At 41.8% G+C, this 20293-nt stretch overlaps 1 protein-coding gene across 7 annotated transcripts in view; it reads left to right on the top strand.

Moving 5' to 3' along the window:
• The window catches only part of FAT3 (FAT atypical cadherin 3), a 486301-nt gene that overhangs the window by 422701 nt on the left and 43307 nt on the right, over window positions 1–20293 (top strand). For all 7 annotated transcript variants that reach the window (XM_064169873.1, XM_064169899.1, XM_064169893.1 and 4 more), the window contains exons 16-20: window positions 2762–2976; window positions 3611–3748; window positions 8241–8384; window positions 8931–9128; window positions 12013–12811. In XM_064169873.1, coding sequence (XP_064025943.1) covers window positions 2762–2976; window positions 3611–3748; window positions 8241–8384; window positions 8931–9128; window positions 12013–12811 — 1494 coding nt within the window. The remainder of the gene's footprint in view (window positions 1–2761; window positions 2977–3610; window positions 3749–8240; window positions 8385–8930; window positions 9129–12012; window positions 12812–20293) is intronic.

A 20293-nucleotide genomic window follows, 5' to 3' on the forward strand; every position in this document is an offset into this window, starting at 1 on the left:
TTCTCCATTAGTACATCTGTTGAAGTTGATGTGGATGTAACAACCCTTACGGTGATAAGCACTGTCAGTGTTTACTTGCTTACCATCAGAGCAGATGGGCCTTAGCCAGCATCATCCAAGCTATCAGGACCCACTAGCTACAAGTTCAAACATATTTATACAATTGTATGCAACCTCACTGACTTAGGTTGCTCCTGATTTGTGTGTTATGACTGTTGACTTCAGCCATGGTTTGTGGTTGTGTTTTTTTCTGGTTATGCATCACAAATTTTAAAACCATGCAGCTGCTTCTCTTTAAGGAATTCTAAGAAAAGCTACCTTGTTTGGTGCAAATGGCTTATTTTATCTGATTTTTTTTAGTGGGTGATATTCTTTATCCTTATTAAGGTTTTAATCCATCAACAATGTGATGGTTTGGGTGTTCCCCACCCCCCCACACTTTAGAAATCACCCAGACTAGACTCAGCCAGCTCTGGGAATATAAATGAAGCTATTTATTTACAGCTAGCACAATATACAAGCAGATATTTACAGTATATACAGTTACATAAAGAAATATACAAGGTAAAAGGTAATTCAGAAACACAACAGCCCTCCCAGAAACCTGAGTCCCCAGGAGGGGCTCCCAAACACCCCTTCACCTTCCCCCTACCCCTCTCAACCTTACCCCAGTCCCAAGGAAGAATGGAGGTTTGGCCAAGAGGTTAAGAAGCAAAGGTGAGTGGAGGGTGTGTTAGAGAGATGCAGCCCAAGCAAGAGTGAGAGAAAAATGGCGAGAGTGTTATCTAATGTTTTCATTTCTTCTTCCCATACTCCTTAGCCAGACTGTGAGGGAAGTAGGCATCACCCTTGTTTTCCTTTCACAGCCTGTAATCTAGTTCTTCTCACCAAAATATTCTAGCTAGCTTCAAACTGGCACATACAGTAAGGTATGATTCTTCTATGCTTCCTTTGGCATATCCCCTTATAGCATTCAGGATGACCAGTACATCAGAGGTTCAGAGCTAAATAATCATGATTTTGCTAGCTAAGGGTACCGCTTGGAGGGCAGCTGTAATAACCAGGAAGATCTCAAAATGATGTATTGTGTCATTTATATTACTGTGTGCAAAAGTCTTCTTCCACGCTCTGCAGGCCACTGCCTTACATGTAAGGGAGTTACCGTGATTGTGTGTTGTCTGTCATCTTCATAATGTTGATTAGTGCTAACAAAATACAAAAACAAATACGCCCAGGCAGCAACACTTAACTTCACATTTGACAATGAAACCGAGAAGATAAATCAATAAAAACTGATAATGAAGCTTAATCACACAGGAAAAAAAAAAAAACCTCAAACTATTTATTATTCATTAATGTGTGACAGCTCCATTATTATCGGTTTAGAGGCAGGAGCTCCGTTTCCAGACAGCCTGGTGCTGATACAGCATGCCTGATCAGGTCTTGAAAAATAATGCCCTTCTCACAAGTTACCAGTGAGAGCTCTCTCCTAGCCATTTTGAAGCTTCTCTTCAGGGCTTCTGCTTCCAGCAAGTCATGCTGAAAGGTAGAATTCATTCAGAGAGAGCCCAGATGAGATTAAGAAGAATGATGCAATGTCTGTAAAGTGTAGTATACCAAGAGATACTAGAGGAATTGAGACTATTTAAGGTAGAAAAGGGGAGGCTTGCTGTTAGTATTCAAGCCTGTCAAAAGAACCCATGAATAAGAGGAGAGTAAACAGTTCTCCATGTCCACTCGTGAGAAATAACTTGTGAATTGACTTAAATTGCATTTGATTTGTTTAGGTTAAATGATAGAAAGAAATTCCTAACTGAAATTATTTTAAAATACTGGAATACATTTCCTAAGAAGATTAGGAACCTGCTGTTGTTGGAAGTTTATAAGAACATTAGAGATAAGTACATTCAAGAAACATTTGGTTTAGCTCATCTGCATTGGGCAGCAGCTGGCCTAAATGATCTTTAAGCCCTGTACATCCCCACTCCTGATGGGTCTGTATTGAAAAGGATAAGCATGCCAGGGTTAAGGATTTGCTTTTAACTTTTTCCTGCCATGGTAAATACTATGTCTTTCAAGGTACTCACAATCTGTGCACAGCCCACTCCTCTCTTCTCATTAATGTTTTGGGTGCATAGGAAAATAGTGGAAGGCTTGCATAAAAATAATTTCCATCCTGGATAGTGTCTGGGTGCACAGAGTGAGTTGATTTATAGAGAATCTTATTTCTGATTGTGTGGTGAGGGATCCTAGAGTGTGTAAGCCAAGTTGAGTGGAGAAGTCCCTTTTAAATTGCATGATAGACAACTGATTCCTCAAAGGTGTTCATACCCCATTTGTTTGTATTTAATTCATGAGAAGTTAATTATGTGGGAGTGAATTTCTGTTGATTTGGTCAGGGCTGATTTCCAGAGTCAGCATCCAGTTCTCCCACAGGCTCTGTGCATGATCCCAGGCCCCCACTTCTTCATCTACAATCCTCACACAATAAAAGCTATTTTCATGATTGCTTCATGCCATGTGAAGGTCCTTTCTGCAGAGGCAATCAAGTGCAATTGGCATCATTCTTTAATCAAACAACAGCAGTAGAAACCTGAACAAATATTTTTATTGCATTGGGCAGCGTTACAGTTAGAACAACAGATTTTGTTTGTGTGCCATGGTGATAAATAGCATGCTGTACTGTTTACTAGTCATATCCTTAGTCTCTAGCATTATATGGCTTTCACTGGCTGTTGACATTCCCTCCCTTGCTTCAAAGGAGTGATTTCCATTTTTGAAGCTTTGGATTATGAATCGTGTAAGGATTTCTACTTAGTAGTGGAAGCAAAAGATGGAGGCACTCCAGCCCTGAGCGCCGTCACGACTGTCAACATTAATGTGACAGATGTGAATGACAATGCACCAACGTTCAGCCAGCTGGTCTACAGTGCAGTCATCAGCGAGGATGCTGCCGTCGGTGACTCAGTGATCATGGTAAGTGAGGCCATGGGCAGGAGTTAGGCAGACCAAAGCCCTCTGCCACATGGCCTTTAGTAAAATACTGCTGCAGTGGTTAACAAAGTCTATCTTGAATCACCCAGAGTTATCTCTGGTGTGTCTGCATCTGCTACTGCTATCCAGACTGCTGCCTGTTACTTTTCCTTCAAAGGAAAGTAGCGGTACTGTCTGTTTCTTTTTGACCCCAAAATGCTAAGAGCAGTGTCATATTTCATGAGTCAGCTAGAAACAAGTAGCTTTTGCTGGAAAGGTAGAATTCAGCTTTTCAGTGAAATGCATAGTACTTGTGTAGCATGCAGTTTGCCACACTCAAATCTCACAATACTCTTATCTTGGAACTTATGGATGCAGAAATAAAACATTATATGGAATATTAAGATTAAAATATTGTGTATGTTTTAAGGATAGAATTTTGAGAATCTCTAATGGGAACCTCTTACCAAAAACTGATTAATTCGATACTTGGCTTGATACTGTACAGGTGTGCAGTTTAGATGTAGCCAGTCTGACGGAATATGAACTTGACTTTTTGGGGTGTTGAGAAATTAATTGGTCATGCAAATGGCTTATAGTATTTCTTTTGCTAATTTTCATTCTTCTCCCAAAAAAGCTGATAGCAGAAGATCTGGACAGTCCTTCCAATGGCCAGATTCATTTTTCCATAGTGAATGGTGACCAAGACAATGAATTTTCAGTTGATCCTGTTTTGGGACTCGTGAAGGTTAAAAAGAAATTGGACAGAGAAAGAGTAAGTTTTGTGGGACTTCTTACAGATGTGTATTACCTCAGCTCTGCTGCTAGCTTGTTTTGAAAAAGCTTCTTGTATAGTCTCCAATGATCAATCTGAGATGCTCCAACATCTTTCTAATGTTGTTCACTTCTTCCCACCCCAACCCCATCCCAAATCCTTTCTACAAGCCACCTGCTCTGCTAGCATTCCCATCCTGCTCCAAGACAGCAGCTGAGGACAATTCAGGGTAAAAAATAACTCTAGATTCTCCTGTGGCAGCTCTTGCTGTGTTAATGAGCTGCCTCCTCTCTTCTGCATGTGCAAGCACACACGTGCAGTGGTGTGTGCAACCGAGTGATTACAACATACTCCAGATTGTGGCAGCAAGCACTGAGCTGAGACCTCAGCCATTAATTAGCACTGTGCAGAACATGTCACTGGGGAGGTGATGTTATGAAGTGGCCAGGCTGCACCAAAACTGAAAGAGTGCTTCATTAAACAGATTCTGCTGCTTTGTTTGCTCACTGGATTATTCATTCAGAGTGATTTATCACCATTTTGCCATAGCTAGCAATTAGCAGCTTTTGAAGAAAAAAAAAAACACAGACAGAGTTGCCTCTGCTACTAGCAGGGCAGGAGAATGCTACATGGCTTCAAAAGTCACAACACAGAAAGAAATCCATGCCTCCTGCCTCTGAGCAATGCATCCACAAAAATGGGGAAGCTGGTTGCTATCCTCAGAATATAGGCTCAGCTGGAAAAGCTCTCTGCTGGATACAGGGCTGCTGTTTAAAACAGTGGCAAATACCCTTTTTATATTCTCACAAAACCAGGATTAAGTTGTCAGTGTTTGGTGGCAGAAAGACTGAACTATAGGCTGTTGAGAACAGGGAAGTAACAACAGCTAGGCATGTTACTAATTTGCTGTAATATATTTCTCTTAAATGATACAGACTTAGTTTCTTAATATGATTTTGTTTCTGAAGTGCCATCATGTGCAACTACATTCAGACACAGACACGTTCACCTTCACCATTAATCGGTGTGCGTACTGAATACCTGATCTGTTTTATCTGTGTTTCCCTTGGTTAAAATAGGCTGTGACAACTGTCTTTTTCTTTGCTTCTTTGGCACATTTCCTAGACACAGTTGTTTTTGACCACTTCGGGGAAAATGGTACATAGTGTCACATCTGCTGTAGATCCCCAAAAGCAGTGATGAGTCCCCAGTTTCAGTGGTTTAAGGAAGCTCATTTCCAGAGCTGTAATCGCACAGAGATCATGACTTTTGTTATTTCCCTTTCTGGGATGCATTGAAATGAAAGCAAAGAAACAAAATTTGAGAAAGATCTCACAAATTTGTCAGTCAAGTATGTATCTAGCAGCAGAAATTACATCTTGAAAAAGGAAATCAGGAAGAATAGCCAGTTAATTCTCTGCCTCAATGTCTCAACTTTTGCAGCATTCAAGATTCTTCCTTTCACCTGCATCACTTTGCCCTACCCAAATCACAGTCTTTCTCCTCCCGCCATGTGATGGTTTGGGTGTTACCTGACCCCCTACTCTTATGAAGATCACCCAGACTAGACTCAGCCAAGTTGGAGATCAGAATGAAGCTTTGTATTTACAGCTTAGCACAGTGTACAAGCAGGTATTTATGATATATACAGCTATATACAGAAATATGCAAGTTAAAAAGGTAATACGGAAACACAACACCCCTCCCAAGAGGGGCTCCCAACCACCCTTCCACCTCCTTTCCACCCTTCTACTTTATCCCAGACTTTGCTTTATGTTCAAGGTGAGTTTGGAGAATTGGCCAGGGGGGTTAGGAAGCAGATGGATTAGTTAGACAGCAAGTTGAAGAGAGAAGAGAGGCAACCAGAGCCAGAAAACAACTATGTTATCTATGTTTGTGTTCTTGTTTTTATACGTCTCAGCAAGTGTATGAGTGAAGTAGACATCACCATTGTTTCCTTTTCACAGCCTATAATCTAATTCCTCTCACTGAAATATCCCAGCTAGGCTCAAACTAGCACACACCATCCATCCCCAAAACTTTTTTATTTTCCTTTGGGTTGTTCCCATATCCCAGAAGTGCCCCAATGGATATCCTCCCACCCTGAAAAAGCCCCTTTAACATGGCATTGTACCCCTCTGCAGGGTACCTGCTTTTCCCTTCTCTAACCCTGCACCGAGAGTGGTGTTTTACCTGGCTTTCATTGCCCTTTGATCCCTTCCCCACAGAGGGATTTCATGGGCAGACATCTTAGCAGCCTTCCCTGGGAAGCGAGAGCACTGTACAGCAAAGAGCAGTTGTAAGACGTAAGGAGACTGACATACGGATGTGGTTCTTGAAATCAAACTGTCACCCATACGCTGTGCATAGATGGAGCTTTTGCAAACTGTCACATGCACTCACACCTCAGGCACAGGCACATATGTGCAGTGGGGGCCCATGGGTGATGCACCAAACTGCCCACACTGCGCTGAGTAGTTGGTGTCTGTTGCAAACAAGTAGACTCAAAAAACTCTTATCTTCTACTGGGTGATGGATAATTCCCTGTTGCTACAGTGACTGTAGTCTCTAGTAGTCTCAAATGTTTTCCACTCTGTTTAAGCCAACTGCCTGTGATTTTTTTCTTGGTTCTCCATCACCATATTAGAAACGCCGTGTCTCAAGCTGAAGTTGGCTCTAATTATCAGTTTATGTAACATCCTGGAAACCAAACATAAGATAAATAGAATTAGGCCACATGTTCCTAGGAGAGATGAAAATGTTATCTTCTGTAGCCAGCAGTGTGCACTTGCAGCCCGGAGGGCCAACCAGATCCTGGGCTGCATCAGGAGAAGTGTGGCCAGCAGGTCCGGGGAGGTGATCCTCCCTCTCTACTCTGCTCTGCTGAGACCCCACCTAGAGTACTGCATCCAGTTCTGGAGCCCCCATTACAAGAAGGATGTGGATGTGCTGGAGCATGTCCAGAGAAGGGCCGTGAGGATGCCCAGAGGGCTGGAGCAGCTCTGCTATGAGGACAGACTGAAAGAGTTGGGGCTGTTCAGTCTGCAGAAGAGGAGGCTCCCAGGTGACCTTCTTGTGGCCTTTCAGTGTCTGAAGGGGGTCTACAAAAAAGCTGGGGAGGGACTTTTCAGGCTATCAGGGAGTGACAGGACTAGGGGGAATAGAGCAAAGCTGGAGATGGGTAGGTTCAGACTGGATGTGAGAAGGAAGTTGTTGAGCATGAGAGTGGTGAGAGCCTGGAATGAGTTGCCCAGGGAGGTGGTTGAGGCCCCGTCCCCGAAGGTGTTTAAGGCCAGGCTGAATGGGGCTCTGGGCAGCCTGATCTAAGGTAGGGTGTCCTTGCCCATGGCAGGGGCATTGGAACTAGATGATCATTGTGGTCCCTTTCAACCTTGACTGATTCTATGATTCTAGTAATGATTAAGTTTAGGTATTATCTATTGTTTCATTCACAGAATCACAAAACATTAGAGGTTGCAAGGCACCTCCAGAGATCATCAAGTCCAACCCTCTGCTAAGGCAGGATCCCCTAGGGTAGTCACACAAGTGTGCATCCAGGCGGGTTTTGAAAGTCTCAAAGAAGGAGATTCCACAACCTCTCTGGGCAGCCTGTTCCAGTGCTCTGTCACTCTCACTGTAAAGAAGTTTCTCCTCATGCTGAAGTGAAACCTTCTAGGTTTCAATTTGAATCTGTTGCTCCTTGTCTTATTGCTGTGGACTACCAAAAAGAAATTTACCCCATCCACTCGACACCTAGCCCTCAGTTATTTATAGACATTGATCAGATCTCCTCTCAGTCTTATCTTCTCCAGACTAAACAGCCTCAGGTTTCTCAGTCTCTCTTTGCAGGGGAGATGCTCAAGTCCCCCAGTCATCTGAGTGACTCTCTGCTGGACTCTTTCCAGCAGGTTCCTGTCTCTCCTGAACTGAGGAGCCCGAAAATGGATGCAGTATCCGAGGTGTGGTCTCACTAGGGCAAAGTAGAGGGAGAGAAGAATCTCCCTAGACCTGCTGGACACATTATTCTTGATGCACCCCAGGATGCCATTGGCTCTCTTGGCCACAAGGGCACGTTGCTGGCCCATACAGAACTTGCCGTCCACCAGGACTCCAAGGTCTTTCTTCAAGGAGCTGCTTTCCAGCAGGCCAGCCCCTAGTCTGTACTGGTGCCTGTTGTTCTTCCTCCTGGATGCAGGACCCTGCACTTGTCCTTATTGAACTTCATGTGGTAATTCTTGTCTGCTCCTTTCTTTCAGGAATATTTCATCTGATACAGTTATTATAGTACAGTGGCTGTTTATTGCTTAGCGTTATACAACAAGTTGGGACACAGTGTGGCAGTAAACAGGATAATGTTATATTAAGGGCAGAGAAGGCAATGAGGCTAAACAGCTTGCTTTAGTATATGGCAGGTGTTGCACTGGATGTAAAAAACATGAGCTAACATTTCAGAGTGCTTTCATAGTGATTTAATGGTTTCACCTTTTTACAGATATCTGGTTATTCATTAGTTATCCAGGCAAGAGACAGTGGCATCCCTCCTTTGTCCTCGTCTGTGACGGTCAATGTGGACATTTCAGATGTGAATGATAATAGCCCTGTATTTACTCCAGCTAACTATACAGCTGTAATTCAAGTAAGTTTACTCTGCAGATCAAAACCTTCTCTGACTTTTAATATATAAAAGTGTTTGGTTTCACTTAAGTAGCTTTTTGGTGGTTTATCTGCCAAAGATATCAACTGATCTTATTTAAAGGAAAGTATAAACACGTCTTTCTTAAGTCTTTGCTAAGTTTCTGTTTGCTGAGGTTCCTTAGCCTCAGCATCTGTCACACATTTTACCCTTCATCTTTGTTGCACCAGTTACTCTAGCCTTAAAAGTCTGAGCAGGAATGAGTTTGCACTTCTTTCCGCCTTGCTCAGGGTCTGAGTCATAATGATTAGTGCTGATCAGACTCAATATCAGGCAGAGTTCATCAGTCCCTGATTATATGGTGGAGACCTCCATCTCTGCTTCTGATCAATGGGACATAAGTAGTGTCAAAATAAAAACTGCTTGTCGAATTTCATCTTGAGCAAAGAGCATTCAGTTAAATATTCTCAACAGCAAAGTGTGGTATTTTATGATGATGATACCTACAATTTTAATACTTTTCTCTGTACACTGTCTATATGTGCAAAGGAAAATAAACCAGTGGGCACAAGCATTTTGCAGCTGGTGGTGACAGACAAAGACTCTTTTCACAACGGGCCCCCCTTTACCTTCACCATCCTCACGGGTAATGAAGAGGAGGAGTTTACTCTGGACCCTCACGGAGTCTTGAGATCTGCAGTCATATTCAAGCACATGGTAGCAACTGAATATGTGCTCTGCGTGCAGGTATGACTTGATATTTGCATCTGCACAGAATCAAAAGCCCTCATAGTGGCAGGTCATCTGTGCAGTGCCTGTATGGGTTGGTTTTAATTGACTGTATTCTATGAGTAAATACCGTACATTCCAGTTTGAAGGTTCACAATATGGTGTATTGCCTTTGATGTCCTCAAACCTAATTTCACATAAATATAAATAGGTAGCCAGCCACCTTTCCAATTTCCTCTGCATGAAATGGATTTTCTGATCAGCAGACGTTATGATTTAAGATTTTCATCTTTTTTTTTTCGTATGTTTCTTTTACTTTCTGTAGCCAAGTGAGGAAAATAAGCAAAAATGCATTATATACATATAAATACACCACAGAACGAGTGACAGCAAAATATTGTTCTAGGAAGGAAAATCACTTCTGCTTTTAAGTCATAAATTTAATCATAAATTTCTGGAAGCTTACCAAGAATTCATGAAATCACATTTCCAAGGTCAGCTTAGCTTTTAAAGAATGTGAAAATAAGCCATGCAATAGAAGTCCAGCTCAGACTTAGCTTTAGAGTCATTGTTGAGGAACCTTGTAACCAAGGTAATTTGTATTGCAAAAAACTGTAAATCCAGAAGTAATTTGTCCATGTTTCTCGGGCCTGCCAGAGAAAATGTTGTAGGGCTGAGTAAATATGCAAGTCCAGGGAATGAACTACACTTCAGTGAAATGGGATGTGGTCCTATAAGCTAAGTCTGAAATATAGGCTTCCTCCCCTTGCTTCACTTCTGTTATTTCTCTAAATAGAGCCTGTCTGCTTCATTACAAGCACATTTAATGCTGCACATTGTGGTAATATCCTCAGTTAGTTACAAGTCTAAAAACATAAGCTGAAGCTGTGATGCTAATCAACAGCTCAAATCAGAGTACAGTTTTACAAGTTTGCTATTTAATATTCTGGAAACCTGTGTTTTGAGCCTTCAGTTTTATGATTTTACAAAACAAACAAACAAGCAAAAAGACCTCACCTCTCCTTCTTACATGCCCTCATCCTATAATATCCTGCTTTCAGGAAAATTTGCTAGCCTGAATTCCAACACAGACAAAATTTGGTGTGTAAATTAAATTTAAGCAACATCCTCTAGCTATACAGATCCAAGTTTGTCATATAAATCAAATATTAGGCAGACCACAATATCTGAGATGAACCAACATGTTCAGAAAACCACACTGTTGGATTCCAGAGACCTAATTCCTCCCAGTATTATTTCCTTTAGAGATTTCTGCAGTGAAAATGTATTTCATATTTTCCTGTTATGTGCAGACCACAGAAATGTTTCTTTCTGTTCATATGTGCCAGAGTGTCGCTTTCTCCTATCCACTGTCAGATTTCTCTTCTGTGTCATAGAATCAACCAGGTTGGAAGAGATCTCCAAGATCATCCAGTCCAACCTGTCACCCTGCCCTATCCATTCAACTAGACCATGGCACTAAGTGCCTCAGACAGTCTTCTCTTGAACATCTCTAGGGACAGCAACTCCACCACCTCCCTGGGCAGCTCATTCCAATGCCAGTCACTCTCTCTGGCAAGAACTTCCTCCCAACATCCAGCCCACACCTCCCCCGTCACAACTCAGGACTGTGTCCCCTTGTTCTCTTCAGTCAATTATCAATAGCTTCAATCTTGTATTTCAATTGATTAGGCTAGAATTAGCACAGTGAATTGCCATCCTGGAGGGTTTAAAAGCCCACAGTTTTGTTAAAAAGCAATAATAAAATTGGAAGTGGAATTGGATGAAATCTTTATGCATGTATGTGTATATGTGTGTGTGCATACATAAAGTCTTCATTTAAATACTTAAGCCAGTCCCTTCAGAAATTATGATAAATGATTTTTTTATGCCTTAGACTTACCAATCCTTTCCTAGTAATTTCCCTATTGCTGTTGTCATCCTGCTTTTTTTTTTTCTCTCTTAATCTTGTAAATTTTCCTCACTGTGTTGAAGTACAGAGACCTTTGACTGTGCTCTACATCTCTGCCCAGTGGTAGTTTGGTCCTGTTCTTCTCTGAAGCAAATAAATGTGTGGAGCAGTATATCTTAATAGTAACTCTGATGAATCATCTTTCTTAGTGCAGGGAAGGACTGATTCAAGTTTGCACAACTTTCTGTCAGGATGGCCTTGGGTTTGTTTTTTGTCATACTGGCTCCTTTACTCTCTATGAAAAAGTGCAAATGATGCTATCATATGTGCTCTGGGTCATGCAGTCATCTGTCCAAGTGCAGGGCTGCTCTCTTATTTTATCTTTAGTAGCAGCACAAGAACCCTGTTTTATTTTTGTTGGATGATAAATTTTATTTATTTCAAGAATGTTTCTTGATTGCTTCAGGCAAAGCACTGCAGAAAACCTCTGCACTCCTCCACATCCACACAAACTAAGAGTCTGAAACTTTGGAGCACACCAAGCAGTGCAGAAATGGATGCTAGTATTTCACTGGACTTCAGTCTCTTTTCCAATATAGAACTGAGATCAAACTTTATTTGGTGGAGAATATACCACATATATACCACATTCAAGTGATTCCGTGGTGAAAAGGACAAGTGATAGCTGTGGGATCCTGGGAACGTTTCAGTTTGAGTAATGAGACATTCTGCTGACACATTTCTCTCTGCAATCCACTTAGATGAGGTATCTGTGCTTCCCTAAAGAGTTTGTAAGTTCCACTGCTAGAAATGGCTGAGACATTTCTTTACATATGTATTTTGCAAATGCATTTGGGAAACTCTTTTGAGAGGTCCTCAGAATTCCTAACGCTGTGAAAATATATATAGCAAGAAGTTATGGTTGCTGGCTGTATTATAGATGTGTGGTTTATTTCCATTTTTCATTCCTTTTTTTCTAAATTACACTAGGCAAAGGACTCTGGGAAGCCTCAGCAGGTTTCCCACACCTACGTTCAGGTGAGGGTTATTGAAGAAAGCATTCACAAACCAACTGCCATTCCACTGGAAATCTTCATTGTCACCATGGAAGATGATTTTCCTGGGGGAGTCATTGGGAAAATTCATGCCACAGATCAGGATGTGTACGATGTCCTCACTTACACACTCAAATCAGAGCAGAAAAGTTTGTTCAAGGTCAACAGCCACGACGGGAAGATTATTGCCCTTGGAGGGCTGGATAACGGCAAGTATATCCTGAATGTGTCTGTCAGCGATGGCCGGTTCCAGGTACCCATCGATGTTGTGGTCCACGTTGAGCAGTTGCTACAAGAAATGCTGCAGAACACAGTCACCATCCGTTTTGAGAACGTCTCCCCGGAAGATTTTGTGGGCCTTCACATGCACGGTTTCAGGCGTACCTTGCGGAACGCAGTGCTCTCCCAAAAGCAGGACAGCCTGCACATCATCAGTATTCAGCCGGTGGCAGGTGGCAATCAGCTTGACATGCTGTTTGCGGTTCAGATGCACAACAGTGGTTTCTATAAGCCTGCCTATTTGATTCAGAAGCTTACCAATGCAAGGAGACACTTGGAAAATGTGATTCGTATTTCTGCTATCCTGGAGAAGAATTGCTCCGGACTGGATTGTCAGGAGCAACACTGTGAGCAAAGTCTGTCTATTGATTCCCATTCCCTGATGACCTATAGCACAGCACGAATTAGTTTTGTGTGTCCCCGCTTTTACAGGAATGTGCGCTGCATGTGCAATGGTGAGTACTGCTCCCTCTTCCCCTTCCAGCCTTGCACATTATGCGATAGGATTGGTTTTATTCCTCTGATGCAGATTAGAAGGGGCATTTCAATTCAGTCTGTTAAAGCACGACTGGCTGATGTATTGTGGGAATTGATTTCTCAGGCTCAGGAGGAATTGTTCATGTTTACTGATGTAAATGGAAGTTGATGAACTTTGGCCTTTTACGACAAAGACAGCTCTCCTGGAGGCTCCATAATCAGAGCCATCAGCCAGCTTCCAGGGGAAGGAAGGGGAGAGGGAGAGGAGAGGGAGGGATGTGGTTTTCCACCACTTCACTGCCACCGCAGGGATAAACCTGGAGTGTAACCATAGCAGTACAGGCTGCTCTGCAGCGAGGCACCAGCAGTCTCTAAGGAAGGAGACCCCTGACCTATGTATTGCAGGTGGAAAGGCCTTTTCCAATTCCATTTTTACAGAGGCATAGAAACCAATGAAGTATTTTATTAAGCAACTGCAAGCAAGCACTGTTTCTGACCTTTAAAGCTAAAATGGGTCACAGGGTGCATTTTTGGCTGGGTTTCAGGCTGCTCCACCTTCTGGTAGAGATTCCACGTGGGCATGTATGACAAATAGGCTTGAGAGCCAATCTTCTTTATGATTCTCCACTTGGAGTGTAAAACCTCAGGCAGTTATAATAATAGTTCTGTTTCTTTTGTTTGTCAGGCTATTTGCTCCTCATTCCACTTCATTTAAGAGCAGAGAAAAAAGCTGCTGTAAAATCAATACATCTAAGTCTCTCTCATCGTAAGCACATGTGCACATATACACACACAGAGCACCACAAGAATTCAGCAGCCATGTCTCAGTAACCAACCTTTATTTCTGCAGCAGTCAGCAGGACTGCATGTCTTTACCATCGACTTCAGTGGGGATGAAAACAGGCATAAATTGCATAAACCTTACCCAGGACTCATTGTCTCCTGCAGCACATAAATAATCATGCCATAGAAGTTCGGTTCTGTTAAAATAACAGAATACTGCACCTGAGGTGTTTTCATGTACGTTCAAGAGCAGAACGGTCAATTTTTAGGTAACAGCTTTATAAATTTCAAATTAATGTACCTATTATAACAACAGCCAGCATGCTGTTACACATGAAAGGCTCTGAAATAAAGGATTTTCACAGATTTAAAAGGGACAATGCTGCAATATCATCTAGACAAGTCCAGGAGCCAGTGCAGCAGCACTGTCTGCAAGACAGTTTTTGATTCTCTTAAGTTGTAGCTTTGTTTTATTTTTATACCAAGAAATCACAAATCCTCATCTCCATGGGGACAGTGATAGCCCTCGCTGTCAGAAATTGGTTTTCTGGCAGCCAAAATATTCACTGTTTGTAATTTCATTTCACTACTTACTGAAGTCAATAAAGATGTGTTATTCAGATACTGATAGTAAGTGGATCTCCCTCATAATCCCTTAGCTTAGCTCCAAAAAAGGACTTCAATGCAGTACAGTTCTGATCCATCAGTTCTCTCCCTTTTCCTCCTTGCAAAGCAAGTTTGCACTGGAAGCACAAAAATTCAGTGGGACAGTGATTTCCACATTTTTTATATCATGTACCAGTCAGTCCTCGAAGTGCATGTCTGGCTGCCAGAAAGGCACTGTGGTTCTGCAGACTGCCTGTGGTCCCTTGCTTCTGGACAATTTATCACAGCCTTGAAGACTGCTGCATGGGAACAGCTGCAACAGAGAGCTTTCCATGGTCCAGATGGAAAGCTGGATAAATTCCCACAGCTCCCCTTCAAGCCAGTGTTTGCTGATTTCCCATAGGTGGTCCTCAAGATCTGGGGTGAGGCTCTGCATGTCCAGTCCACCATCATCCCTCTTATAACAAAAGTGTCCAGAACTTCTGATTTAAGCATAGTTACCATTGAGGAGAAAGCCTTGGTGTCTATTACCTGCACAGAGATAAGAGGTCTCCAAGGAAAGTATAAAGTATCCGTGCTTTAAAGATGTTCTCCACAGCAGCCAGTGCTTCAACCTCTTCACACTGTTTGGAATTCATAGAATACCAGGTTGGGTGGGACCTTAAGGGTCATCTAGTCCAACCTTTCAGGGTAAGAACGTAGTTTAAATGAGATGGCACAGCACCCTGTCAAACTGGGCCTTGAAACTGTCTAATGTAGGGCAATCCACCAACTCCCTTGGGAATTTATATGTCCCTGGGCAACCTGTTCCAGTGTCTCACCACCCTCATGGTAAAGAATTTCTTCCTAATCTCCAGTCTAAATCTTCCTAATCCCTCACACTGCCCTCCTCAAGCTTCAATCCATTCCCTCTCGTCCTGTCACTATGGGGCCTTGTAAAAGTCTCCAGATTTTTTGTAGGCCCTTCTCAGGTACTGAAAGGCTGCTCCAAGGTCTCCTCCAGAACCTTCTCTTCTCCAGGCTGAACAGCCCCAGTTCACCCAACCTGTCCTCAGATGCGAGGTTCTCCAAACCTCTGATCATCTTCATGGCCTCCTCTGAACCCACTCCAGCACTTTGCTCTGGTGAGACCTCATCTGGAGTACTGTGTCCCCAGCTGCAGCCCTCAGTACAGGAAAGATGCTCTCAATGCAGACCAGCACATTGCTGCCTTCTGGGCTGCCAGCAACCGTTGTGGACTTATGCCAAGTTATCATATAGAATAGAATTATAGAACAGTTTAGCTTGGAAGGGACCACAAAGATCCCTTTTCCAACTCCCTGCCATAGGCAGGGACACCTCTCATTAGAACTGGTCCTTCAAGGCCTCATCCAACCTAGCGTTGAACACCTCTAGGGAGGGAGCATCCACAGTCTCTGGGCAGCCTGTGCCAGTGTTTCACCACCCTCACTGTAAAGAACTTCATCCTAACATCTAGTTTAAATCTCCCCTCTTCCAGTTTAAACCCATTACTCCTCATCCTGTCATTACAAGACCTTGTAAATAGTCCCTCCCCACTGACACACCCAAACCCTTCTCCTCAAGACTGCAAGAGTCACCCCCAAATGAAACAGCTCCTGCTCTTAGGAGATTTTGCTGTACTTTGAATAGAACAAGATGGGTCAAGTAGGGCTAGAGAGCAGGCAAAGGAGCCACAAGGAATGTCTTGGTATTTAGGTAAATACAGACACACACAATGTGTTTATCATGTAGGTGGTAAAAAAGACTTCCTGAGGGCATGTTAATTAGAGACTACATGTATAGTTTTATTTTCACAAAGGACAAGACTAGGCCCAGTTAAAGAGATAGAGAAATGCAACTCCTTTGATCAGTAGTTGTTGTAAGTACATATAAATACAGCAAGTCAGGAAGAAACACACAAAATACTTGAATAGATTTATTTTGGCTCATTTAACAAGACAGCATTAACAAGATAAGAGTATGATAAAAGAATTATACTTCCTTTGTTACTAGGATAGTTTCATGATCTAGTCCAGTAAATATTAATAGCTTGAGTTATGACAAAGCCATTAAAGTATTGCATATGGTCCCAGAGATCTGATTCAATTATGACCCAGAAAGCTGAAGTTTGAACTAATTCACTCGTTCTTGAAATATGTATCATACTTGGAGTGTTTTTCCCGTTGGGAGATGTCACAGATATGCACAATTTATGCATGCCAGCTGTGCATAGCTTACCTAGATTACCTTTGTGAGCAAACAGAGCTATCTCACATGAAAATGCAGGGAGACTGCAAGGCAGGGAGTGGGTGAGCTTCGGTGGTTCAGCAGCTCAGCTCAGGGAGAAGTTCGAAAGTTCACACGCATCAATCTAAGACTTTAGGATCAATAAAATTGAACTAAGGAGCTCTCCAATAACAGACTGTCTTCCTAGGTTTCTAGCTCATCTGCTTGTGTTTGTATGAAAAACACTGCAACACACTGGGCTTTGTTTCAGTGTAGCTACAGGAGCATGCAATATCCATTCTGCCATCACATGACCTGAGGTATGCAAACATCTGTCAATGCTTGTGGGAAATAGAGCTGGGAGGACGAAGATAAACATATATGTGTCAAAGAGTTCTCGTGACATTCTCGTTTTTCAGAAGCAAAAGTCTACTCTGTATTTTTTCATGGTGCAAAATGGTTCTATGGTATTGAGACAAAGATGCAAGGAAGAAGCAGGTTTTGTTTGGGCTGCTTTTGCTATAGAGTTGTCTTGCACTTACAACCTTAGAAAAGTGGGAGTATATCAATATGTCTATGGGAGAGGGCTTCACTGAAATCATCTTGACAAATGTGGGTTTCTATCTACAGCTCAGCTGGTCACTCCAGGCCCCATTTGCAGACAGTGGAAAGAATGAGGTATTTTTAATGATGTGATACATCTCTCCCTAGATGTCTAAAATCAGTCGGATGAATCATGCCCTAAAGTTAGATGAGATGAATTCCATTTCAAGTGTTTAATATGGTTCTGGTTAAATAGTTTGAAAGAATTTTTCTAATAGACCCAGAAGTGTTCAGTAAAAGTGCAGACACTCACATCCATGTTATTTAATCAAGTGAATGGCAGTCTTGGACCACTTTCTCATGAAACCAGGCAATTCTGACTTTATAGAGCCATTTTTAGCATTTTGTGAATGCTCTGACAAAAGCAGATCACAGGCTGTGATGATCTGCTTCTGATATAAGACCTCATCTTCAGAGGTGATGTCCTCAGTTCCACAGAGCACACACTGCCTCTTAAAGAGTCACAGAATCACAAAATGTTAAAAGTTGGAAGGGACCTCAAAAGATCATCTTGTAAAACCCACCCTGCCAGAGCAGGATCACCTAGAGTAGGTCACAAAACCTTGCCTGTTTTGCAGGATGCAGCATGAAGAACTCAGTTCCTATGTGTGCAACATCACTTTTTGTGTTTTCAGGAAGCAACACCTATTGATGAGCCTTAAGTTGTCCAGGCAAGGTAGCCAGGAATATGGATGAAGATGTCCTTTCTGTGCTTAGGATCAAAGAACTAGAGATAAATTTGATAGATTTGGGGGTCTGTCCAAAGTCCTTTTAAAACTGCACTTGTATAAGGAGAAAGGTTTATCTCTCGTATTAAGGCCCCATGCTGAGAATGCACAATCTCATAAAAATGTGGAAGAGCTGAAGCATGAAGTGGAGGCATAAATGTAGAATTAGAGTGACTAGGAAGTGCCATCTATCACTGAAGATTTCTTAAGGGTAGCTGTGATCCAGGCCTGGATGGAAGAGGCCAAATAGATCAGTTCTTCTAAAATTGGGAGTGAATCTGATTCATTTGGATGTATTGTGTGACACCAAGTTTTCCAGTCACTCGAGCTAACTGAAACCCATGGCTGACATATACCGAAACAAGTTTGTGGTGTCTGCACTGATCCGTATACAGCAGTCATTGCTTACAATGCATGAGCACCATGCTCCAAACATAAGAGCAAACCTAAGCTTAGGAGCTGACAGTTTTCCTATAAAACTAGTTATTCAGTTGCTTAGAAGTAGTGGTTTGGCATTTGCTTTACATGGTGAGACTGCTCTCCAGGAGTTACCTTTCAAACTTTCCTCTGCAAGTGAGCAAGGCAGTCTCTTGCTCTAATGTTCACACAGATTCAGGATAATGGGCTTGCAGCAAAACACCAAATATTGCAAGGCTAAAGTTAAAATTGTTGAAGTACTCCATTTTCAAAATACATTTACACTCCTGGAAGTGGTCCTTCCAAAGAGGGACAGGAATTAAATGTATGTCTCATTTTGCAATGGAAGTGTGTTTTCTTCCTCAGGATACTAGAAGGAGGTTGTAATACTTTTACCTTCTTTTCAAGAATTAAACTGAAGCTGAGCTGTCAGAATCAAGTGGGTCTATTGCACCTTTTCCTGCCATGCACTAGTTGGTGCTAGCTCATGTGTCTCTGTGATACCTTGCAGAGAACAGCTTTATTAATAGTAATGTGAGTTTCAAGGGAACACTGTGGGTTGTCTGGACTCACCTACAGAAAATAAAGATCAATTCAAATAGATATTTCTTGAATCTCTTGCTGGATGGTAAATAGGCTGCTCTTTGGAGTGGAAATGCAACATTAGAATAATTTTATTTAAATTCAGGCTGTAAATCTTTGATGTGGGCAACATAACCTCAAACAATTTGACAATTTTGCTCCATACAGTTGTGAAATCAGCCTGAAAGCGCGTGTAAGCTGGAGCAATTCAATAATGCAGATTTGTAGCTTATATGCTTACAACTGCACAGGCAGGCATAAGGCTTTTTTTTCCTCCCAAGTCTGAGTATTTGAAAAAATATTGTGACAGCTATGAAATGCTGCTGCAGCAGGATGAATAAAACGTTGATTTGCTTCTAGTTTACCAGAACTATCCATGGCCAGGTGCAGGAAAAGGAGTTTGTTAGTGTATCTCCACAACTGCGCTAAATACATCAGATCCTTTCAATATATTTTTTGTCATTGTGGAAGGATTTCTGAAGTACAAATCAGAGTTTAAATCAGCTCAAAACCTGGCAGAGATGGATAACAAAGTAAGCTGTTCTTTTATTGCTTCGTGTCAAAGGTAGATTCATAGGTTAAAGGGTGTGAAAATTGGCGGAGCTACATCTGGAAATCTCAGTGCCCCTTTCTGCTGCACGCTGATGAGCTGTACGGCTTTTGTCCAAATGACTTGTCTGTCAGCTACGCAGAGGTTCACTTGAATTACAGCTCACAAAATGTTTAAGTGTGTTCGGAGAGGAGATATACTCTGTGTACAGCAGGATGTTGTGTATTTGTCACATAAGAATTAATTAAAATGGCTGAAACAACCAAATAGAAAAAGGAGGCAGCCTACAGAATATTTAACCACCTGTTATAATTTCGGAAGTAATTGTTACTTGCCATTGAATTCCAAAGAATAGGGAGGCCTTTTCTAAAAAGAAAAGCTATAGAAAGCATCATATTCTCTCTTAAATTCTTCAGGCTCTCCATTTAAATAGAATATAGTTCTGCAGTGCAGAACCCTTATGAATTGGCATTTGTTTCTTGATTCCGTAAGACCTAAAATGTGAGTGTATGTGGCAGCTGTTATTCCTGCTAATGTTACCTACTGAAGTGATTAATAAAGATTGCCATGCATCATTTTCTAACAGTGCTATAGGCAGCACTGTAAATCGTTTACTGCATAGACCTCTCAAACAAATGTTTGACAAAGGAGGGGAGGATGTTAAAGATTAAATTGACTGTGCTATACATCAAGCAAGACATTTACAGTCATTGCCATATTAGTAGTCAGCCCACATCCACTTTGAAACCTACAGTAGTATTTTTGCCTTTTCCAGAAAATACTTACAGTGCTATGTACTTTCAGCTCTGCTTACTATGAGCCCTGCTTGGCTTACACTAAACTGTGACAGCAGTAAGATCCTTTCTTTCATTACTTTGAGAGATCTACTTTATGACAAGTTGATTTCTTCCTTTATAAACTGTGAATAAAAAACATACACTCATAAAATAAAGTAATTTTTGAAT

Source organism: Pogoniulus pusillus, chromosome 3 (assembly GCF_015220805.1).
Source record: "Pogoniulus pusillus isolate bPogPus1 chromosome 3, bPogPus1.pri, whole genome shotgun sequence".
Taxonomy (NCBI): Eukaryota; Metazoa; Chordata; class Aves; order Piciformes; family Lybiidae; genus Pogoniulus; species Pogoniulus pusillus.